The following is a 20976-nucleotide window of genomic DNA, read 5'->3' as shown; positions in this document are numbered from 1 at the left end:
CACCATCTCGTCCCACCCCTTTCAGATAGGAAGGGAAAGCAAGTAGGTCTGGAGGAGGACCCCAGCCCTGAAGGCTTGATGGAGGGGCAGGACCCATGCTTATCTTCAGTACTACCAGGAACTAGTGAGCACGTGTGTGACACAAAGTCCACTCTCAGAAACTCACCTGTGCCGTTCCTCCCTCCTGGGGGGGTGGGGGCAGAGCTAGTACGAAGCAGGCCATTCACTGGAACCAAGAGCCGCCACTCAGGTGGCTTACGTATGTCCCGCCCCAGGGGGCTGTTCCAATGGGCGCGTGAGGTTTGAATAGGACCGTTGGCTTTGCAGGGTGCTGAACCTTGTTCTGGAGAATAAGATGACATCTAAGTTGGGAATTCCCTGGCGGTCCAGTGGTTAGGACTCTGAGCTCTCATTGCCAAGTGCCCAGGTTTAATCCCTGGCCGGGGAACTAAGATCCCACAAGCCACGTGGCCAAAAATTTTAAAAAATTAAAAAATAAAGTTTTTTTTTAAAAAAAATGACATCTAGGTTAACCAGAGAGGGCCTACATGGGGCCTGCTCAGGAGAAGGGGACCTCGAACTAAAGCCCCAAATTGGGCTCTGTTTGCTCCTCCTCCCGTGTGACCTTAACAAGCCCCTTCCCTCTCAGAGCCGTGGTTTTCCCATGTGTAAAACGGGACCACCTCTCAGGGATGTGGGGATGCAGTAAGATGACACCTTTAAAAGAGTCTGAGTGGATACTGGCCCTCGCTCTAGATGGGGGCAAGGTGTGGTAGTGGGTGGTCACAGAGGATCTGGACAGTGGGGCTGAGGGGCTCTGCTGGAGCAACAGGCTGAAACCACTTCCCCACAACCCCATATCACAGTGGTTAAAAGCACAGATTCTATACTCAGAAGGTGCTGGTAGGAACCACTACCTATCAGCTGTTGTCCTCAACTGTAAAATGGGACAGTAATCCTGGGCTCAAACGGTCGTTATAGGGACTATATGCCTGGTACATGGCAAGTACAAAAAAATGAGTCTATTTTATTATTGTTATTATTTGACAGGATTCCAGACCCCACCTCCCAGGCTCCAACTCCCTTTGATGTCCATGGAGACATGTGGGAGGCACCCTGACCTCTATCACAGGGGACGGAGTGGTTTTCTCCAGTGGGTCTGAGCTCTTGGGTCCCCTGGTTGATTCCTTATGTTGTCTTGGGCATGTTGGCTCTCTCTGGGTCTCAGTTTCCTCCATTTGTTGAATTCTGGACTTCGTGTTCCCTATTTAACTCCACAGCGCTGCAAGAGGCCAACGCTGAGGGGCTTGGAAGCGAGAAGCATGACAGATAAGGTCAATATCTGTGCTAAGGTGTGTAGGCTGGGGAAGGGGAGCTGTGTGATTGACCCTGCTGCATCTGAGGTGGTCCCTGAAGTACTTCAACGTAGGGTCAAGGTGCTGCCGGCCACTTAGTCCCTGCTCTGAGGTGACCCGGACCAGGTGTGCCGAAAGCAGCCTGGGGACAGCGGCCAAGCCAGGGCACTGAAGCGAGGAGGGGGCGGAGTCGAGTGAGGGGACAGGGTCTCACGAACAAAGAGGAGGGCGGCGAGGGACAGTCCTGAAGGCTCCGCGAATAGTACGATCCCGGGCCACTTACCGCGGCTTTGAGCGCCCTCCCTGACTTTGGCGCAAAGCTGCATCCTCCTGGTGACGCCCATCCGACCAGCGAAGGCCGCTTGAACAGTGGCCCCAAGACTGCAAACCCGTACAACCTAGGCCCGTGAGGGGCGGGGCCTCTTCTAGGGGCGTGGCCGTCAAATTGAATTTCCCCAATGGGGCACGAGGGTGGGCGGGATGCTCCCCAGGATTGGTTGGCGCCGTGGCGCGGGGCGGGATCCGCGGGGATGCTGGCGCGGCTGGACGGGCGGCGCTTGCAGAATCCCGGGGACGGTTGCTGAGCGGGCTTGGAGTCCCGGTCGCGGCGCCTTCCGCCTGACCGCTCCTAGTCCATCTGTTGGATCCCGAACGACCTAAGCTGAGCCCGTGCCGTGCGGGCGGGCCGGACTAAGAGGTGGGTGTGCGGACCTCCGGGCGGCAGCAGGACCCCCGACGGGTCCGAGGGTGGAACCCGGATAGGTGGACTCCCAGGGTTCTGGGACTCCTGAACCTGGGAGCCCCCACCCATCCACAGGGGCTTTAACCCATGCGATAAAGTTCTGAGGCCTGGGGAAAGGACGCTCACCGACCTCCAGGAGGCTCTACGACCCCCAGGGGTGCTAGTCTGTGGGGGCAGAAACCCTGAGGAAGCTCCTACGTTCCTCTGAGACCCCTCGCAATCTTTGGGGACCTCACACTGTGTGACAGGGAGCCATAGAACTGGAGTAGAGCAGCGGCCGGAATCCCGGAGGAGAAAGAGACTTCCCTGGGAGTCCTAGATTCTGCGTTAGGGACCCCTGCCCCTCAGAAGACATAGGGGAACTCAGAGTGTCCACAGAACCCAAGTCTGGTGATTGCTAAGTGAAGGACCCCAGCAGAGGGCGGCTGGGAGGTTGCTACCTGTCCGAGCCTACAAGGATGGGAAAAGCAAGCAGCGACTTGAACAGGCAGAGTCCGAAGAACCCCAACTGTGTGGACTAGGACCTCCCCCAGACCCATTCACTGGATGGGATGACTCGACAAGTGACTGTTCTGGGGAGGGGGGAGGGATGACTGAGTGATGAATCAACAGGAGCAGGGGCAATCCAGGGGCCATTTCAGTCACCATACATTAACTAAGCACCTACGGTGTGTCACGCTGTGGGCCCTCAAATTCCAGAAAGATATTAGGGCTGCAGGGGGAAGGAAAGAGCTACACGGGGAGGCTGGGCCAGGATTTAGGGGGCCATTTTGACAGGCAGTGATAGAGCAAGAGGGAGTGTCCTGAGCCCCTGAGGGCACTTTGGAAGGGGGCTTCAGAAGCTAGAGGTGGCCAAGATTAAATCCATTCCCTGCCCTCTGGGTCTTTGGGATCCTCCTTCCCCCGTGACAATCCTCTGGTCCTCTCCAATCCTGTTTGCCTAAGTCCAGAAGCTGGACGGATCAGTTTCTGAAGGCTCTTCCAGCTGGGGAACTGAATTCTAAGTGTGTGAACTGGCAGGAGGAGCGGGGTGCCTGGACACCTGGCTTCATGAGGTCAGGGCAGTTGGCATCAGGGAGAGGGCGGGAAAGGGAGAAGTGGAGAGGGGTGTGTACAGAGGGCTGTCCTCAAGAATTAGAAGATAGAACGTTACCTCCAATGGCTTAAGTTACCTGCGGGAATGAGAGTGGCAAAGGCAGCAAGGACTTGGATATGGGTTTAGCCCATAGCCAGAGGCTGAGCTTTTGGGGTGAGTGGGGGCTGGGCAGGCCCTGGGGATGGGTGGGTGGGGCAGGAAGCTGTGGAGTGTGGTGGGCACCCCCTGGTGGTGAGCACAGCTTGGGTGGGCCTTACTGGGCCCTGGCTTCACAATCCAGGTCCCTACCCTCCCTGTTTGATGCTTAGATATGGCAAGGGCCCAGCTTAGGCCACACAGCAAGCTAGCAGTCCAGCTGGCTGGACTGGAACCAGGGACTCCTACTCTTCGTTTGTTGAGTTTTCCAGCACACTACCCTAGGGCAGAGGGCACCTCCCAGCCAGGAGTCACATCACAGATAAGGATCAAACACCAATGGATAATCATGGCTTAGAGGGGGAAACTGAGGCACAAAGCCCAAGTGCCTGTGGTTTCTAGAGGCCCCAGAAGGCCTGATTCATGTCTGTCCCCTGCAGAATTCCCTGAGCTGGTGTCAGCTGCCAAAGGCACTGGGGAACTCACCAGGAGGGGACGGACGGAGCTAGGGGCCAGCAAGATGGCGGACGAAACATTAGCTGGGCTGGATGAGGGAGCCTTGCGGAAGCTGGTAAGTGGTTCCATTATCCCTACTATGAGAACAGACAAGACAGGCCAGAGAGGCAGGGCCTGTCCAGGATACCTCTCAGCTGACAAGAGGAGGTGATGGGGGAGGGCGCAGGAGAAGGGCTCCGGGGAACAGGGCTAGGCCTGTTCCGCGTGGCCGATGCAGAGGCCCTGGTGGCATGTGCTTGTCCATGCCAGGTGCTGAGGCCTTGTTCCTCCCAGCCCCCCACTACTACCACCTGTTTAAATAGTAACTGGTGAGGACTCACCCATGTGCAGTCACAGGTGTGGGGAGGCTGGATTTGCCTCTCTCAAGCAACAGCCTGGGCAGTACCCACCCCTGGAGGCTGGCCCAATGATAACAGTAGCAGCAATGATTAATAAGCCAGGGCACAGCAGGGAGCAGTCTGGGCGCTAAGCACACCATCTCACAGAATGGTCACAGTAGCTCCAAGAGCCAGGAGGACACTGAGGCTCAGAAAGGTGAAGTCACCTGCCCAACGGCACCCAGCTTGGAAAAGGGTGTGCCAGGATCCAAACAAACCCCAAAAGGGGTCATGGGGGACCAAGAGACCTGGATAAGTCAAGTCCAAAAGGGCCCATAGAGAGAGACAGGCCTTGGGGACCTTTATGAACACTGTGACTTCTAATCTGTCATTTTTCCCACTCTGAGCCTGTTTCTTTATCTGTAAAATGGGAGGTGGGGGGGAATGTGTGTGAACATAATATCTAGGTCCTACAGTTGGCATGGGGATGGAATGAGGCATGGGCCCAGATCTTGGCATGGAAGAAGGATGGGCCCACTCCATCCCCTTTCCCCAGCTTCTTCTTGAAGCCCGCCCTCCCCCCCAACAAACGTACCATGCACAGAGAGGATGTGGGGAAATATAGCAGGGCAGGCATGTGCCCACCAGCAAGGGCAGGGTGCACTGGAACTGGAAGAGGGGCCAGAGCTCCACCCCCCAGCCCCTGACCCTTGTCCAGGGGGTAAATTAAAGATTTACCTTCCCTGGGAGAAGGCAAATGACCCACCCCACCCCCATACCATTCCTCTGGAGGCAGGGGCTGGAGTCATCTAGCTCAGCCCGGTCACTGGGCAGTGCCCAGCCACTGCCATCATCTACCCAAGGCACTCGGCCTCTGTGTCCTCGGACAGCACCTTAGACTTTGGGTGTCTGCCACCGCCACAGGCGCTGTGTGCAGCCTGAGGGAGATGGGTTTCCAAAGGGTCCCACCACGTCAGCTCGACCTCCCATCAGGAAGTCAGAATCCTAATGTGGGTAGTGGAGAGAAAGCCAGGCCTTTGCTCATCCCCTTCTCTAGGGGTCCACTCTGAGGCTCAGGGTTCTCCAGCCGCCACCCCCCACCCCATGCGGGTTTGGGTGCTGGAAAAGGGTTTCAGAGAAGCCGGAGCATTGGCTGTAGTCCGCCGCCCCCAACCCCGGCCCCCTTCCTGGGAAAGGACTAGCAAGACCCCGCCCCTCGTCTCGGGACCCCGGAGGTCTTTCCCATTTCGGTACCGGGGTCCTCCACCGCCGGGCGCCCGCCATTACTGCGCCCCAGCGCTGCCGAAGGTCCCGCCCCGGGCGCCGGCCTCCTGGCAGGAACTGGGGCGTCCGGAGCCGGGTTCCTCCCCGCGGGGCCGGGCCTTATAAGGGAAAGCTGACCCGAGCCCCAGCGTCCGGCAGATCTGGGGACCCGGACACCCGCTCCCAACCTCGGCTCCTGCACATTCCTGCGAACAGGGAGGGGGGCTGTGCAGGATGGAGACACCTGGGGACACGAACACCACGTGCTCCTCCGCCACATATAGGGACGCCCTCCGCCTCGGTCCGGGGTTCGAGATCGAGCTCTGACACTCACTAGCTGGGTGACCTGTGAACCTGGGTTTCCTCTCTGTAGCCGGGGATGTTAAAGCAGGCGGAACCTGGGCGGCTTCCTGTCCTGCTGGCTCCTGGCTGGGCGCCTTGCACCGGCCTGCGTGGGAGAGGCGTGGGCGGTGCAGGCGGCTGCGGTCGCGGGGCCCGCGGGCCTTCAGCGCCCCCTGGCTAGGCCACGCTTCACTGCCAGCCGGTCCCCCATCGGTCAACTGGAGGAGCTGGGACTGAGCGAATGCCTGGAAAGTCTCCGTAGTGCTGGTGGGGAGACTGAGGCCCAGGAAAACGCCGGGGCCTGTCAGACGCCCCCAGCAGCGAGGGTACAAAGTACCCGGAGGCCCGGACCCCCGGGAAGAGGAAGCACCCTCTTTCCTCCCAGGAGAATTTCACTGGGCAGTTTCGGAAACCCCCCCATCTCCTTCCCTTTCCCCCAGTGGACAATGGCGCTTTGTACTTCCTTCCCTCCCAACAACAGCCCCCTCCACTCAGGATGGTGGGGCCTGAGAGGACGGGGAACGCAGGACACACATCAGGGACACTGTGGGCGGACCTTTGTCTCTAGGCCCAAAGGGAAGGGTCATGCGGGAGGGTGACCAGTGGGATGAGGTTGTCTATTCCACAACCCTGCCCCACCCACTCGGGGGATCAGACAGAGGCTCCCATTTTCCAGAGGGGGACACTGAGGCTCCCAGGGGTTGCAGAAGTGACCAAGTTCCCACATCAGGCTTTTTTCGGGGAGAAGAACCCCATCTCTGGAGCCCAGGGGGTTGGGAAGGGACACACAGGAGACAAAGGACTAGTCATTGCATCTCTGAGCCTCTTTACCCTCTGCACAGGAGGGGCTGGACCAGCTGTCCCCTCAAGCCCGGAATCTCCTAGTGTACCATGGAGGGCTCTGGGCCTGAGTCAAGGCCAGAACTGAGGGTGGGAAGGTGAGCCTTCTCCACCGCCCCCCATGATAGGCCCCCTTAAGCCCCAGGGCATCTCTAGTCCAGGCTGGAAGGGTCCCCAATATAGTACAAGGATCTTCAAGGTACCCACCATAGCAGACAGACCCCAGCCACAGAGATATCCTCAGCCCAGGGAAAGCCCCAGAGTCATGGAAACCTGGGTTCAAATCCTGGCTCAGGTCACTTGACCATAAGCAAATCACTTCCCCCTGAGCCTCAGTTTTCTCATCTGTCAAATGGGAGTAATAAATAGCCTAGGGTTTCTGTGAAGTTAGGACAAGTAAGGGGCTCAGCACAGGATCCAGCACATGGTTTCTCAGTAAATGTTACAGACGCCTCTGGGTATCTTGTCCTCACTTGCCCTCACTTCTCTCTCTCCCATCCTGACTGGCTGGAACCAACCATACATAGCTCTGCCAGGTCGGGGGGGACCCCAAGTCACTGCCCCCATCCTCACCCACTGCCTTAAAGGGAGGCCATTGTCCCATCTGACAAATGAGATGTTAACCAAGACCAGGGATGGTAAGGATATGATCCTGACCACCCAGCCAGGACTGGATTGGGGCTGGAGCCAGCTGGGGGTCCTGGCTTGAGCCTTCCGGGGGCCCTCCCATATCTCCTCAAGAATGTGAAGACTGAAGGCTCCCTGGAGGGCTCTGTCACTTGTCTCTACCCTCTTCAGACTGGGACAAGTGAGCTCATGGCTAAGCTGGGCCAGCCCACACTCCCTGCTGAAACATTTCCCCCTCCCACCAGGCTCCCCTGTAGATCAGGAAGGAATGATGGCAGAAGAGACTAAAAAGGAAGGGAGTAGAGGGTTCCTGGGCCTACTCCTGAATGATTTGGGGGTGGGGGCAGAGGAAATCACTTTGCCTATACTTGCTCCCACCAGGCGCACACCTACACTGGAGGCTTATCTCTGCCATTATCTTCCTGGGGGCCCTGGGCCTGTCCTCTCTCCCTTGAGCCACAGAGGCTCTGTAGGGGGTAGAGGAGTGAGGGGGGCAACAGGATTGGCTGACTGCCCAGAGAAGGTGCCCTTTCCTGGACCTGGTTAGACCAGCCACCCCCAATTTCCCAGGGAGTGACAGGCTAAGAAGCTGGTGGGAGCACCTGTCCCCCATGGACGCCCTCTCTAGGGCCCTGGGTGGACCCTAGTGCAGCTGCCTTATCTGTCTGGGGTGCTGGCCCTCCCACTCTGAGCCCCGGCCCCTTTGCCCCTTTGGTGGCTAGAGCAGCACCAGTGCAGAGGGAACAATAGCCCCCAGCCAGATAGGGAGCTATGACTCCTGAGGGCCTGCCCCTGCCTCAGTTTCCCCATCTGTCCAATGTGGACGAGGCTGCCACCCATCAGCAGGGCTGTGGTACTTTGGGAGTCTCTCGTGCCCACAGCTAGATTCCAGCAGCCCAATCACCCTTCCCTCCCCAGGGACACTGTTAGGGGCCCATAGGATGGCCTCCCTCCTCCTGCCATGACTCCCTGGTTCTTGGGGGTTTGATGAAGGGCTCTGAGAGGCAGGAGTCGAGTCACAGGAATGAGCTCCTGACTTGGCACCTGGCACAGGTGGGTGGTTGCTGGCTGCCCACTCTGTGAATCTTAGTCCACGGTGGGCTGTCCAGAAGCCCTCGCTGCATGATCTGAGTCTCCCCCTGAGACCAAGTTTGGGTGGGCGGGCAGGCACATGACGGGCTTGGGGCAGAGGGAATGGAGACAGACCACTCATTGTGCCCCAGGCCGAGCCGTGGGTGGCCAGTGCCCGCCCTCCGTCCCTGGCAGCCAAAATGACATGCCCCTCACCACCCCTTGCCCTGCAGCTGGAGGTCACAGCAGATCTAGCAGAGCGGCGGCGCATCCGCTCAGCCATCCGGGAGCTGCAGCGGCAGGAGCTGGAGCGCGAGGAGGAGGCCCTGGCATCCAAGCGCTTCCGTGCCGAGCGGCAGGACAACAAGGAGAACTGGCTGCAGTGAGTGGCGAGGGGTTGGACATGCAGGTGGGGCTGAATGTGCCAGGGCTCAGCTCTGTGTTGTGCAGGCAGGCATGAGCCATGTGTCTGCTGCCCATCTGGGTGTGCAAATGGCAGCACAGGCACGCGTTTGGAGTACACAGGGATGTTGGTGGGCAAGGACCATGTGCCGGTCATGGTGTCCTGGCCACACCCATGTAATATTAGCGCTCAGGTCTATGGGCGTGCATGTGCCAGCGTGTAGCCAGAGGGTGTGCACAGCTACCTGCCCCTCTGCCAAGGTTCCAGGTACCCTGTCCTGGCCTCTGCCCTCAGCCCGCATCCTCTATGACCTGGCCCTGGCAATGGAGGTTATAGTCATGGTGTCCCTGCAGCTCTCAGCAGCGGGAGGCTGAGCAGCAGGCTGCTCTGGCACGGCTGGCAGGACGACTGGAGTCCATGAGTGATGTGGAGGAGCTGACCACACTGGTGAGGCCTGGGCCAGGGCAGGGGATGGGGGCAGGGCAGGTGAAGACCTGGACTCCACATACCCGTGGCCCACCCCTCACCTACAGCTGCGAGGCGCTACTGAGTACGAGGAACGCAAGCTGATCCGAGCTGCCATCCGCCGCGTACGGGCCCAGGAGATTGAGGGTACGTGCCCTGCCCTGGCCCCACCCCTGCCCTGCTGCATGCTGCCCCCAGCAACGCCTCACCCTGACCCCCTGCCACTCACCTGACACTTTTCCCTTTCCCTCCAGCTGCCACATTGGCTGGAAGGTTGTGCAGCGGGCGTCCCTACAGTGGCTCAAGAGAGGACAGCAAGGGGCGGGCAGCACACAGGCTGGACCGGTGTGAGGTAAGGGGTGTGGGCAAGGTCCTGTGCCCATGGACGCCAGCAGCACAGAGCGCCTATGTGTCTTTGCTAGATTGATACTTAACTGAGGGGGCCCCCAGCTTGTGTTTGGGGGACAGTGGAACTCTGTCAGGCCTCTGCCCACTCTCCCAGGCAACTTCTAGTCACATGTCTCCACTCCAGAGTTTGTCTCTACCCAGGCCTCCCCCGCAAAACCGGCTTGTCTACACTGCTCCCAGGTTCCTGACTGTCACTCATTACCACCCTGTTGACCTCCCTGCTGGCCTCCCCGCTTCCACGCCTACCTTCCATCCCCACACTGGCCATCCAGCCTCCACTCAGCAGATAGAGGGATCTCCCTGAAATGAAAATCAGACCCTGGTAGTTGCCCAGCTTAAACCATCCGAGGCTGCCCCTCCCCCTCCGTACAGCCCAGTTCCTTACCTTGGCTTATCAGGTCCTGCTGTCAGGGGCCAGTGTTGGCTCTGTTCTCCAGGGAGTGTGGGTGAGAGGTCGGGTCATGCAGGTTCCCTAAGTGGCCAGCAGAGGCCGCTGGGTTCCTGGTCCTGGCAGGACTACCCACTAACCCCATAATTAACCAGGCAGAGGCCAGGGGTCAGGGGCCTCCACACCAGAAATTGATTAAGTCTGGGAGTCCCCAGCAGGTCTCCTGCTGTCCCCAACCCCTGCCATTAGGATCTGGTCATCTCTGAACTGCCCTTGACTAGGCAGTGCCAAGAGGTTGGGAAGTGGGGATCAAAGACGGCCCATGGTGTGCCAGTGACCGTGCTTGTGCAGATGTGCCTGCAGGAAACCGTGTCCAGCCCCTCTGCTTTGCATGCCCTGCCCTGGGTGCCTGCCAGCCTGGAGAGCCTTGGCCACATCCTGTGGGTCTCCCACGGGTCTCCTGCAGGTGCTGAAGCCAGAGGAACAGGAGCAGCAGGCAGAGGTCCCAGAGCCAACCCCGACCCCCAATGGCACCAGCCATGACGTGACGACAGTGACACTACTGCTTCAGGCCCCACCTGGGGGCACACCCAGCTCACCTGCCTCAGCCGACAGTTCACCCGCCACTACCTCTCCTGAGCCTCCACTGGAGCCTGCCGAGGCCCCATGCCCTGCCACTGAGGCTCTGGGTGGCCCCAAGCCACCTCCCAGCCCGCCCAGGGCTGCCAGCCCTGAGCCCCAGGAGCCTCCAGCCACCACCAGCACGGAGGGGCAGGTGGTCAACAAGGTGAGTCTAGATGAGGGACAGGGATGCTAGGCAGGTGAGCTCCCCAGTCTGGGAGTCAGGCCCTGCCCATGCCGTGTCTCCCCTGCAGCTCCTGCCTGGCCCCACAGAGCCCCCTGCTGCCGATGGCCCTACCAAAGGTCCCTCCGACACAAAGAGAGCAGGTAGGGTTCCAGCAGAGATAGCTAGGGGCATCTGCCTCCCTGGGCCTCCCCTTCCCTGCCTGGAAAATGGGTTCTTGTGCCTAGATGGCTCCAGTGCCCTCAGGTCCAGGCAGGCTCTGACACTCCTCCCACTGCTCCTGAGGTGTCCCCACCCCTCCCCACCCCATGGCCAGAGGCCTCCCTGCAGCCTTGAAAGGCAACAGGCCTCAGGCACATTCTTTTCCCCAATAAGGGAGTGCGCCCATCTCCCAGCTGGAGCCGTGGGCAGTGCTGGCCAGGGGGGTGTCCACCATTCCCATCAGCAGGGAGAATCTGGGCACCCTTCCTCCAGCCCAAGCCTAGCCCCAGCCCCCAGGAGTGTCCAAGTTATCCTGGGGTCGGGGAAGGAGGGGCCTGTAAGAGAGACGCAGCTGAGTGGGGAGGCTAGGAGCTGTGGGAGGTGCAGGATGGTCTGGGGAGGCTGGGGAGGTTGAGGTGCAAGAAGGGGTTGGGAGGCTGAGGAGGTGTGGAAGAGAGGACTATGAGAGGTGGACCCCACCATCCACTCTCCTCTCTCTGCGCCCACATGGCTGCCACCGCCTTCCCATGCTGCCAGACCTGGCTGGCCCTCGCCCCTGCCAACGCTCCCTGTCTGTGCTGAGCCCCCGCCAGCCAGTCCAGAACCGAGGTACTGCCAGTTCCCACAACCCCGGGCTCTGGGCAATCCCTGTCCCATCCAACCACTGACAGCCCTCCTGTCCCTTCTAGAGCCCACCCCCCTTGCCAGCAGACCTTCCCCATTCCAGCGGGCTGGCTCCGTACGGGACCGTGTGCGCAAGTTCACATCCGATTCTCCTATGGCTGCTGGGCTCCAGGAAGGCCCACTCCGGGCAGCCCTAGGTCCCTCGACCCCTGCAAGGCTCCCAGGCTCCTCCCACATCAGCACCACCCCTGACTCCTCCTCCAGTGGCCCCTCCTCACGGGGCCCCAGTGACACCTCCTCCCAGTTCAACAAGGATCAGCGAGGAACAGCCCAGCACCTGGCCCAGCTTCAGAGCTGCCCCAGGGAGGAGGGCCCCAGGGGGCGGGGCTCGGCTGTCAGGCCCCTTGAAAACAGAGCAGGGGGGCCCATGGCCCGCTCAGAGGTGCCCAGTGCCCCGCTAGCCGTGGCCGTGGGCACTGCTGAGCCAGGGGCCAGTATGAAGACCACATTCACCATCGAGATCAAGGATGGCCGGGGCCAGGCCTCCACGGGCCGGGTGCTGCTGCCCACAGGCAACCAGAGGGCAGGTAGGCCTCCCCGCTGCCTCCCCACTGCTGGGGATGACTGCCTGCAGCCACCCAGCTCTGCACATAGGACAGGTGCTGTGGTCAGGGCTCAGGGTGTCTCCAAAGGGTGCACTGGGAGCGACGGGCGCCATCAACCTGGACTGGCATTACCCTCACCCCACCTGATCCTGACCGTAGTCCTTCTCCCTATCCAGAACTGACGCTGGGGCTGCGGGCGCCCCCCACCCTCCTTAGCACCAGCAGTGGGGGCAAGAGCACCATCACGCATATCAGCAGCCCTGGGAACCTGGCTCGGCTGGGCAGTGTCACTCACGTCACCAGCTTCAGCCATGCCTCCCCTGGTAGCCGAGGAGGCTGCAGCATTAAGGTGAGCCCTTCCTCACCCCACCAGCCTCACCATCAGCCACCTCATGTAGACTGCTTCAGGGTGCAGAGCTCTCAGGGCTCCTCTGCTCTGCTCTTCCCCTACAGCCCACACATGGGAAACTGAGGCCCACAGAGAGAAGGTGACCACAGTCCACAGACAGTTGGTGGCAGAGCTAAGGCCAGACCCCTGCCTATTAGCCACTAGACATGTCAGAAGCTCACTCTGTACTGGCCTTAAGCTTCCCACATGATGATCTCTGGTCCTTACTCCAGAATTGGTCAGTTCATTCCTCGTGAACAGATGGGACAACTGAGGCTCAGAGAAGGGTAATAAGGGCTTGCCCCCCTCTTCCTGTAGCAGCCCCAGTGGCCCTGCTCCCAGCCTATACTGAACCTCAGCCCCAAGGTGCAGAGCCGTTCATCTGCTCATCCAAGATCAGCCTGGCCCGTTAGGAGATTGGAGATTAGTGATTACCATCTGCGTCAACATCTCGGGGTTGGGGGGGGCCTTGGCAGAAGCACTGAGGGGGGACAGGCAAGGGGGTGCCAGTCAGCTGAGGCAGCAGCCTAGCAGGTGCCACGGGAACTGAATCTGCCGCACCCTTCCATTATTCATTCTGGAGCCCGGGATCAGCTGGCTGGGAGCTCAGCCTGGGAAGGGTTCCCCAGCGGGCCGCCCAGCTGCCCAGGTAATGGCCTCTGTGCTGTTCCAGGGGCTGAATGGGACTTTGAGGGGAAATGGCTAGAGCCAGCTTTGGGCTTTCTCAAGGGTGACAGGGAGAGGGTGGGGGCAGGAAAGCACCCTTCACCTCACAGAGCAGGACCTAACTGCTCTCTGCCAAGGGAGTGAGGAGAGGGTGGCTGAGGCCCTTCGGGTGGATGGGAGGTGCCACAGGCAGCGCCAGGTATGACCACCTACTTGCCTCAGTTTCCCCAGCCAGAACCAAGGGGAGGCAAATCGTGTGCCTGTAATGCACTTGCTCAGAGTCTGTGGTTGGATCTGAGCACCAGAGGCAGACAGAGGACATTTATCTCAGGGATAAGGCACTTGCTACTACAGATTGCTTGAAGTCCCACCTCTCTGTGCCTCCATTGCCCCCATCGGTTCAAGGCTTTCTAAAACAGCATGGCATGAGGGCAGAGGACGCAGGCTCTGGAGTCTGGCAGACTGGGTCCTCACGGCTAATGCACATGGTGGCCCAGACAGGCCCATGCCTTACTCCCTGCCTCAGTTTCCCCACGTATGGGGCATGGGGCCCAGGCCTCTGCAGTCCTTCAGAACCTGTGCAGACTTGCTGTACTGCCAGTCTGTGATCTCTGCAGGGCCAGGGCCAGGCCTGGCGGTCCGCCTGCTTGGGCAGGCCACCCCTCCCCCACTGCCCCCTCCAGAGGGAGCCCAGAATAGGTTTCTATTTGGGCTACAGCCCCAGCTGGCAGGTGGCGGGCTGGGAGGCCAGCAGGGGCGGGGCAGGCCCACTGCCCTTGCCTTCGCCCTCAGGCCAGCTGCAAAGACTGACTCTGCCAGACAGAAGCAGCAGTCCCTACCACTGCCCCCTTCGTCACCCCACCATAGAGCCCCCACCATCACCATGCCGGGGGTACCGGGGCCCAGGTCTGAGCTGGCCGCAGCCCTCGAGGAGAGATTGGGCCGGGCGCTGGAGGAGCTGCGGGCAGTGGCGGAGGCAGGCCAGGCGGCAGTGACCCAGGCAGCTGAGGCAGCTGCCTCGGCCGTGGAGCCGGTGGCCCGGGCAGCTGAAGAGCTGCGGGCGGAGACGGCAGCGCTGAGCCGGCGGCTGGATGCGCTGGGCAGGCAGGTGGAGGTGCTGAGCCTGCGGCTGGGGGTCCCGCTTGTGCCTGACCTTGAGCCTGAGCTGGAGCCCAGTGAGCTGCTCCTGGCCGCTGCCGACCCTGAGGCCCTCTTCCAGGCGGCCGAGGATGCTGGGACCCCTGTGGCCCACCCGCCTGCCTTCAGCACCCGCCGCCGCTCCTCTGCAAGCCCTGCCCACAGTGGCAGTCTCGTAAGTCCTTACGGGCTGCAGGGAGGCGGGTGGTTTTGAGCCAGGCTCTGCCTCTGCTCAGTGACCCTAGGTGGCCTACCACCTTCTCTGAGCCTCAGCTTACCTATCTGTACAGGGGACTGGGGCACTAGCACTCCAAGACTGAGGCGAGATGGTGCCAGGCTCCTGGCCCTGAGGCACACGTGGCGGCTGCCCTGGCAGCCCCTGGCCGGGGCCCAGCCTCCAGCCCCACCCCCACTCCCTGCCACTGCCAGGCCAAGCCTCTCTGAAGCAGCTGCCACCTCGGCTCTCCTTACCCTTACAGCAAACAGAGAGGCCCTGCCAGGAGGGGAGGGGCTCTGATAGTTGGGCTGGGGGCTTGTCTGCAAGGGGCTGGGAAGATGCCCTGGTTGGGGTGGGGGGCTAGGTTGGGGTTGGAGGCCCCTTAGGGGGTGATTCATGCTAGGGGTTGTGGGGAGCAGGGGCGAGCTTCAGAGAGGACTTGGCTCTGGGCAGCCCCAGTCAGACACCTGGTCAGGAGCCTATGGGCCCTGGTCCAGCTCCCTTGGTGTGTTGAGGGCGGGCATGTGCTTGCTGCCTGGGCACTAGCCCAGGAGGATCCAGGCTTTGGGAGCAGGCAGGACAGAGCACAGCCTGCCTGGGAGGGGGCTGGGAATGAAGCCGCAGAAGGAACTCAGCTTCAGGAGTTAGGCTAGCTTCAGCTCAGATCCCAGTCTGCATCACACTTATAGAAGGCCTGTGGGCAAGTCATGCAGCTACCCTAAGCCTCAGTTTTCCCTTCTGTTAAATAGGGACAGTAAAATACCTAGTGTTCATATAGTGCTCACCGCTGAATGGAAATCACCATTATTGCCTCCCTTAATTGTATTAAGACAGTTCTGGGTACATGGGAAGCCCTACAACAAGGCTCTCAGTACCTCTTCTGTGAGCCTGACATCAACATGGTCATCCTTGGGCAGGCAGTCCAGCTGGCTAGTGGTATTTCAAAGGCTGTGCCAGAAGCCCCAGGGCCTGGCCCCCTGTACTTTGGGGCATGGTTGGTTTCATTTACACCCCTGCTTAAAGTCCATGCCCTCTCCCCACCACACAGATGGAGCCAGAACCAGCAGAGCCCCCCTCTGCAGCAGTGGAGGTGGCCAATGGCGCCGAGCAGACCCGCGTGGACAAAGCACCAGAGAGGCGGAGCCCTCTGAGCACCAAGGAGCTGATGACCATTGAGGATGAGAGTGTCCTGGACAAGATGGTATGGCCAGATCTGGTGGACTGGGGGTTGGCAGGGGCTGGGGCCAGCAGTCACCAGATAGGCAATGACAGGGACTCTGTCTGCAGCTGGATCAGACTACGGACTTTGAGGAGCGGAAGCTCATCCGGGCTGCGCTACGTGAGCTCCGACAAAGGAAGAGAGGTAGAGAGCCCCATGCCCCACCCTTAGATCCAGCTGCTCCCCTCACTTGGGTCCATTCGTGGACACTCCAGCTCAGTAACGCCCTCCCCAGCTTCTTCTCTAGACTCAGCTTCTCCTTTTCTAGACCCAGCTTTTCCCTTGCCTCCTTTCCCCAGATCCAGCTGCTCCGTTCCCTAGCTGCTTCTCTCCCGCTTCCTAGACCCAGAACCAGCTTCTCTTCTCCTTCCTAGACCCAGTTACTCTCTCCCCCAGCTACTCCTCCTTGCTTCTCCAAGTCCTGTCAAGTACTCCTTCCCTGAATCCAGATACTCCTTCTCCCAGCTGCTTCTCTCTCCTCAAGGTCCACTGATGACCACCTTAGCCTCTGCTTCCTCCCTGCTTCCCCTTCCCTGAGCACAGCTACTTCCTCCCCAAACCCAGCTATTCCTTCTTCCAGATTCTAGATTCATTTGCTTCTCAAGATACTCTCAATTACTCCCTCTCTGGATCTAGCTGCTTCCTGCAGGGCCCACGGATGGCCACCCAGCCTCTATGCCCACCCACCTGCTTCTTCTTTAGGCCCAGTTACCCCCTTTGTCAGCTTCTCTCCCAACTACCCTTTCCCTGGATCGAATTGCTTCTCAGATACCTACAATCACTCCATCCGCGGATTTAGATATTTCTTCCTCTAGCTGCTCTTCTCCCTGCTAAGACCTATTTGAAGGCCCGCTCAGCTACTGCCCTTACTCAGCTTCTCCTTCCCTGGCCTCTGCAGCTTCGTCCCTAGATGGAGATACTCCCTCCGGACTCAGTTACTCATTCCCACAGAAACTCCCTTCTTGGATCCAAATACTTTCCCTTTGAGTTCAACTATTCCATGTCCCGTTGTTTCTGAGTGCACCACACCCCACCATTCCCTCCCAAGTTATAGCTACCCCCTCACCCCCAGCTACTCCTAGAGAGGGCTGTTGTCCCCTGTGTCTTCAGTATTGCTAACAAGTTGCCCTCCACCCCATCTGTGTGCCCCGTGTGCCCGTGCATATGTGCTTTGTGGGCGATGGTGGCCTTCTGGGCATGCGTGGGGCATTCCCCGCCCAGACCAGCGGGACAAGGAACGGGAACGGCGGCTGCAAGAGACACGGGCCCGCCCAGGGGAGGGCCGTGGGAACATGGCCACCAAGACCACCACGCGACACAGCCAACAGACAGCCGACGGCTCAGCTGTCAGCACTGTCACCAAGACCGAGCGGCTCGTCCACTCCAGTAAGGGGCTGAGCAGGGATCAGGGTTCAGGGTGGGAACATGTCTACCTTGCTGGGCCCTGTGCCCCTCACACCCTTCCCCTCATCCCTGCCCCCGCAGATGATGGCAGACGGACGGCCCGAACCACCACGGTGGAGTCGAGTTTTGTGAGGCGCTCAGAGAGTAAGGCCGACTGGCGTCTTCTCATGCCTGCCTGCCAGCCCACCTTCCTCAAACTCTCTCCGAACTTCCGTCTGTGTGTCTCTCTGTCCAGCCATCACTTTCTCTTCTCTGCCTGTGGCTACCTCCATCCCTCTACCAGCCTCCCGCCCCATCTCCCACATCCAGCCCAGGACCTCACCCTGCTCCCCTTCCCCTTTCTTGCAGATGGTGGTGGCAGCACCATGATGCAAACTAAGACCTTTTCCTCTTCATCATCCAAGAAGATGGGCAGGTGAGCACAGGTACCCACTCCCAGACCACGGAGGAGTCAGTGTCTCAGGGGACCTCACTGCACACCCATTCTACAAGAGGGGACACAGCCAGGGAGGGGCAGAGTGGGAGTCAAACCACTCCTGCTTGCCTTGCCATCTCACCTAATTCTCAACCGCACCATAGGGGAGGCCAGAGATTTGCTCGGGGTCTTAGAGAAGCCTCCCCACCACACTGAGCTGCTGGTGGCACTGCCACTTCCCAGTGTCTACAGACCATGTCCCATGTCACAGAGCATCTTTACATCTTAGCCCCATGAAGGTGGGATACACCCGATGTTATAGAGCATTTGGGGGCAGGTAGGATCAGAATTCAGGCTGGAAACCAGAGGGGTCCAGGAACTCTGAGTCAAGAGACTTATGTTCAAGTCCTTGCGCTGCCCCCCATGCTCTCTGAAATCTAAGGCCAAAGGCCTCTGTTTACTCATCTTCAGTGGAAGTGGTAAGAGTCCTTCCATACTCTTGTGAAGTTTAAAATGACACATAGAAAAGGCTCAATAGACACTAGCTATTATTATTATTACCATTACTGTTATCACATTGGTTGTCATTATTAGTCGATAGGGCCCAGAATCTAAGCTCACCTGTAACCTGACAATACAATGAGCCTTCGCAGAAAACTCCCCAGGGTCCAAGTCTGTTGAAAAGAGCTTGGCTCCCATTTTCTTGTCGTTTGAGCCTCAGTCTACTCTTCTGTAAAATGGATGTGATGAGAGCACCTCCCTTGCTGGCCAGCGTTGCCGGTGGTGAAGATACCGCAAGAGAGTAGGATCTGGAGTGTGACAAGGCCCCTCCCTTGACTCGTGGGGATCAAGGCTCAGGAGCGGCCTTCCCCGGCCCTAACAGTGGCATACCCACCCCTCAGTATCTTCGACCGAGAGGATGAGGCCAGCCCGCGGCCCGGCAGCCTAGCGGTGCTGGAGAAACTCCAGGCAGAGAAGAAGAAAGAGCTGATGAAGGCGCAGAGCCTGCCCAAGACCTCAGCCTCCCAGGCGCGCAAGGCCATGATTGAGAAGCTGGAGAAGGAAGGCACCGTGTGGTGAGCAGCAGTGGGTGGGGCGGGGCCTAATGACTGCACGGGGCGGGGTCTGGGCTGTGGTGGGCGGGGCCAGAGACGAGAAGGGAGCAGCTGGAGCTGTGGGGGGCGGGGTCTGAAGGTAAAGAAGGTGGGACTGGAGGCTACTCGGTGGGCCGATGGAAGAGGCGCCCCTTGTAACCCCGCTCCCGACACCACCCCCACAGCAGCTCTGGCGGACCCCGCGCAGCTGTGCAGCGCTCCACCAGCTTCGGTGTCCCCAATGCCAACAGCATCAAGCAGATGTTGCTGGACTGGTGCCGAGCCAAGACGCGTGGCTACGAGGTGAGCTCTGTGATACCAGGTGGCCAGGCCAGGGCCTCCTCACCCTCACAAGGCCCCAACTGCAACTGTACCCTTCACAGCCACCATGTCTGGCAGATAAGATGGGAATTCCTCTTCTGGGATGAAACAGGCTCAAAGGACACATAACATGCCCTACATTCCAGGATAAGTGATTAAGTGGCAGGGCCTAATGAGGGCCCTTGGATGGTGGGCACAGTTCAGGGCCAGACCCCACCCTTAGAGTCCCCTCCTCATTGCTCTTTCGGAGGCACTGGGTAAATTTCTGTACATAAGGGAAGGAGTGATGAGGGCATGACCACGGCCTTAGCTGGGTGGTGCTGCGCCTCTTGGTCACTCTGTCCCCCTAAGCAACAGACACGGGAGTTAAACTGAGTTGGAGGAGGCTACCTACTGTGCAACCTTGAGCAAGCTACAGGGCCTCTCTGAGCTCAGTTGCCCTAGATCTGGATTACCAAAACACTGGAGGGTGAGGACTTCCCCAGTGGTCCAGTGGTTAAGACTCTGGTTAAGACTTCCACTGCAGGGGGCATGGGTTTGATCCCTGATTGGGGAAGTTCTGCATGCATGCCTCATGGTGTGGTTAAAAAACAAACAAAACACTGGAAGGTGGAGGACATAGGGAGCTGACCAGTTTTCCCACTACCCATAGCATGTGGACATCCAGAACTTCTCCTCGAGTTGGAGTGACGGGATGGCCTTCTGTGCCCTGGTGCACAACTTCTTCCCTGAAGCCTTTGATTATGGGCAGCTCAGCCCACAGAACCGGCGCCAGAACTTCGAGATGGCCTTCTCATCCGCCGAGTAAGTGTGGGTCCCAGCCCTGCTGGTGTCAGCTGGGCGTCTGGGGCTGGGCATCTGGGCCGGGCCCAGCTGCCCCGAGGCCCCCTGGAGCTGGTCAGCTGCACTGTCATTCAGCGGCTGAGACCCCCTTCCCCAGAAAGCCCCCATCCTCTTCCACCCCACCCACCTGTTGCTGAGCGTGCCAGGTGCCCACCGGAACGAAGGAGCCAGAGGCCCGCCTACCAGCCCGGGCCAAGGCCCATCAGGTGGCCCTGTCCATATCCCCTCCATCCTCCCTCTGCCCCCTTCTCCCTCTATCTCTCCCTTTCTCTGTCCTGCTCTCCTCCCACTATCACCAGAGCTTCCTGCTCCCACGGGATCCCGGCTGGAGATTCCAAAAGGAGGATCCTGGCCCGGGCACCGTGCCCGCCCAGCCTATATAGGTGTTGCCAGAGGCTTATATAGGACATCAGCAAGCCCTCCACTTTGGAATCGTTGCCCCATCTGCTCACCTCACCCTCAGCACCCTCCTCCATCTGTCTTTCTCTATCTTTCTCTTTCTGGTTTCCCCCCAGATTTCTTCCTCTTTCTCCTCCCTCCACCTCCTCTCACGCCTCCCTCACCCCCCCTCCCTGGGGCACGGACCTCCTCTCCAACCTCAGCGCCAACGCCATCGCCCCCACCCCTTGTTCCCTCCCGCTTGTCCCGAGAGTTCTCTGCACCTGTGACTGATCTGGCCCCCCACCCCTGTCTGCATTGCACACCATTAGTGATGGGTAGTGAGCGGCACGTCCACAATGGGGAGGGGGCATGCGGGGGGCTGGCAGACTGCAGCACTGAGAACGAAACTGAACTCATGTCTCTGTGTGTGTATGTGTGTGTCTCTCTGTTCTCCCCTCTCTCTTCTCTGCCTCTTCCCCTGCTGCCCCGCTCGGGCCCCGCCCCCCTGCCCCTTCCCGGCCCCCTACCCTCCCCAGGACCCATGCGGACTGCCCGCAGCTCCTGGACACAGAGGACATGGTGCGGCTTCGAGAGCCTGACTGGAAGTGCGTGTACACGTACATCCAGGAGTTCTACCGCTGTCTGGTCCAGAAGGGGCTGGTAAAAACCAAAAAGTCCTAACCCCTGC

The 20976-nt window shown here is 59.6% G+C and overlaps 1 protein-coding gene across 3 annotated transcripts in view; it reads left to right on the top strand.

Annotated features, from left to right (window-relative positions):
• The first annotated feature begins 1893 nt into the window (after positions 1-1893).
• SMTN (smoothelin) overlaps positions 1894-20976 on the top strand; it is a 22158-nt gene continuing 3075 nt past the window's right edge. The window contains exons 1-20 of one of the 3 annotated variants that reach the window (XM_007453190.1): positions 1894-2052; positions 3769-3899; positions 8538-8686; positions 9061-9154; positions 9241-9319; positions 9427-9524; positions 10435-10755; positions 10844-10916; positions 11512-11583; positions 11664-12185; positions 12380-12552; positions 15660-15812; positions 15899-15974; positions 17052-17216; positions 17316-17378; positions 17583-17649; positions 18552-18725; positions 18929-19046; positions 19717-19868; positions 20825-20893. In XM_007453190.1, coding sequence (XP_007453252.1) covers positions 3849-3899; positions 8538-8686; positions 9061-9154; positions 9241-9319; positions 9427-9524; positions 10435-10755; positions 10844-10916; positions 11512-11583; positions 11664-12185; positions 12380-12552; positions 15660-15812; positions 15899-15974; positions 17052-17216; positions 17316-17378; positions 17583-17649; positions 18552-18725; positions 18929-19046; positions 19717-19868; positions 20825-20893 — 2669 coding nt within the window. In that variant the 5' untranslated portion in view covers positions 1894-2052; positions 3769-3848. Of the gene's footprint in view, positions 2053-3527; positions 3583-3768; positions 3900-8537; positions 8687-9060; positions 9155-9240; positions 9320-9426; positions 9525-10434; positions 10756-10843; positions 10917-11511; positions 11584-11663; positions 12186-12379; positions 12553-14476; positions 14570-15659; positions 15813-15898; positions 15975-17051; positions 17217-17315; positions 17379-17582; positions 17650-18551; positions 18726-18928; positions 19047-19716; positions 19869-20824; positions 20894-20976 lie in introns of those variants that run through there. The other 2 variants (XM_007453192.1, XM_007453191.1) reach the window with 2 other exon arrangements.

This window comes from Lipotes vexillifer, unplaced genomic scaffold (assembly GCF_000442215.2).
Source record: "Lipotes vexillifer unplaced genomic scaffold, Lipotes_vexillifer_v1.1 scaffold1197, whole genome shotgun sequence".
Lineage (NCBI taxonomy): Eukaryota > Metazoa > Chordata > Mammalia > Artiodactyla > Lipotidae > Lipotes > Lipotes vexillifer.
Note: the sequence above shows the minus strand (reverse complement) of the source record. Positions and strands in the feature narration are given on the sequence as shown.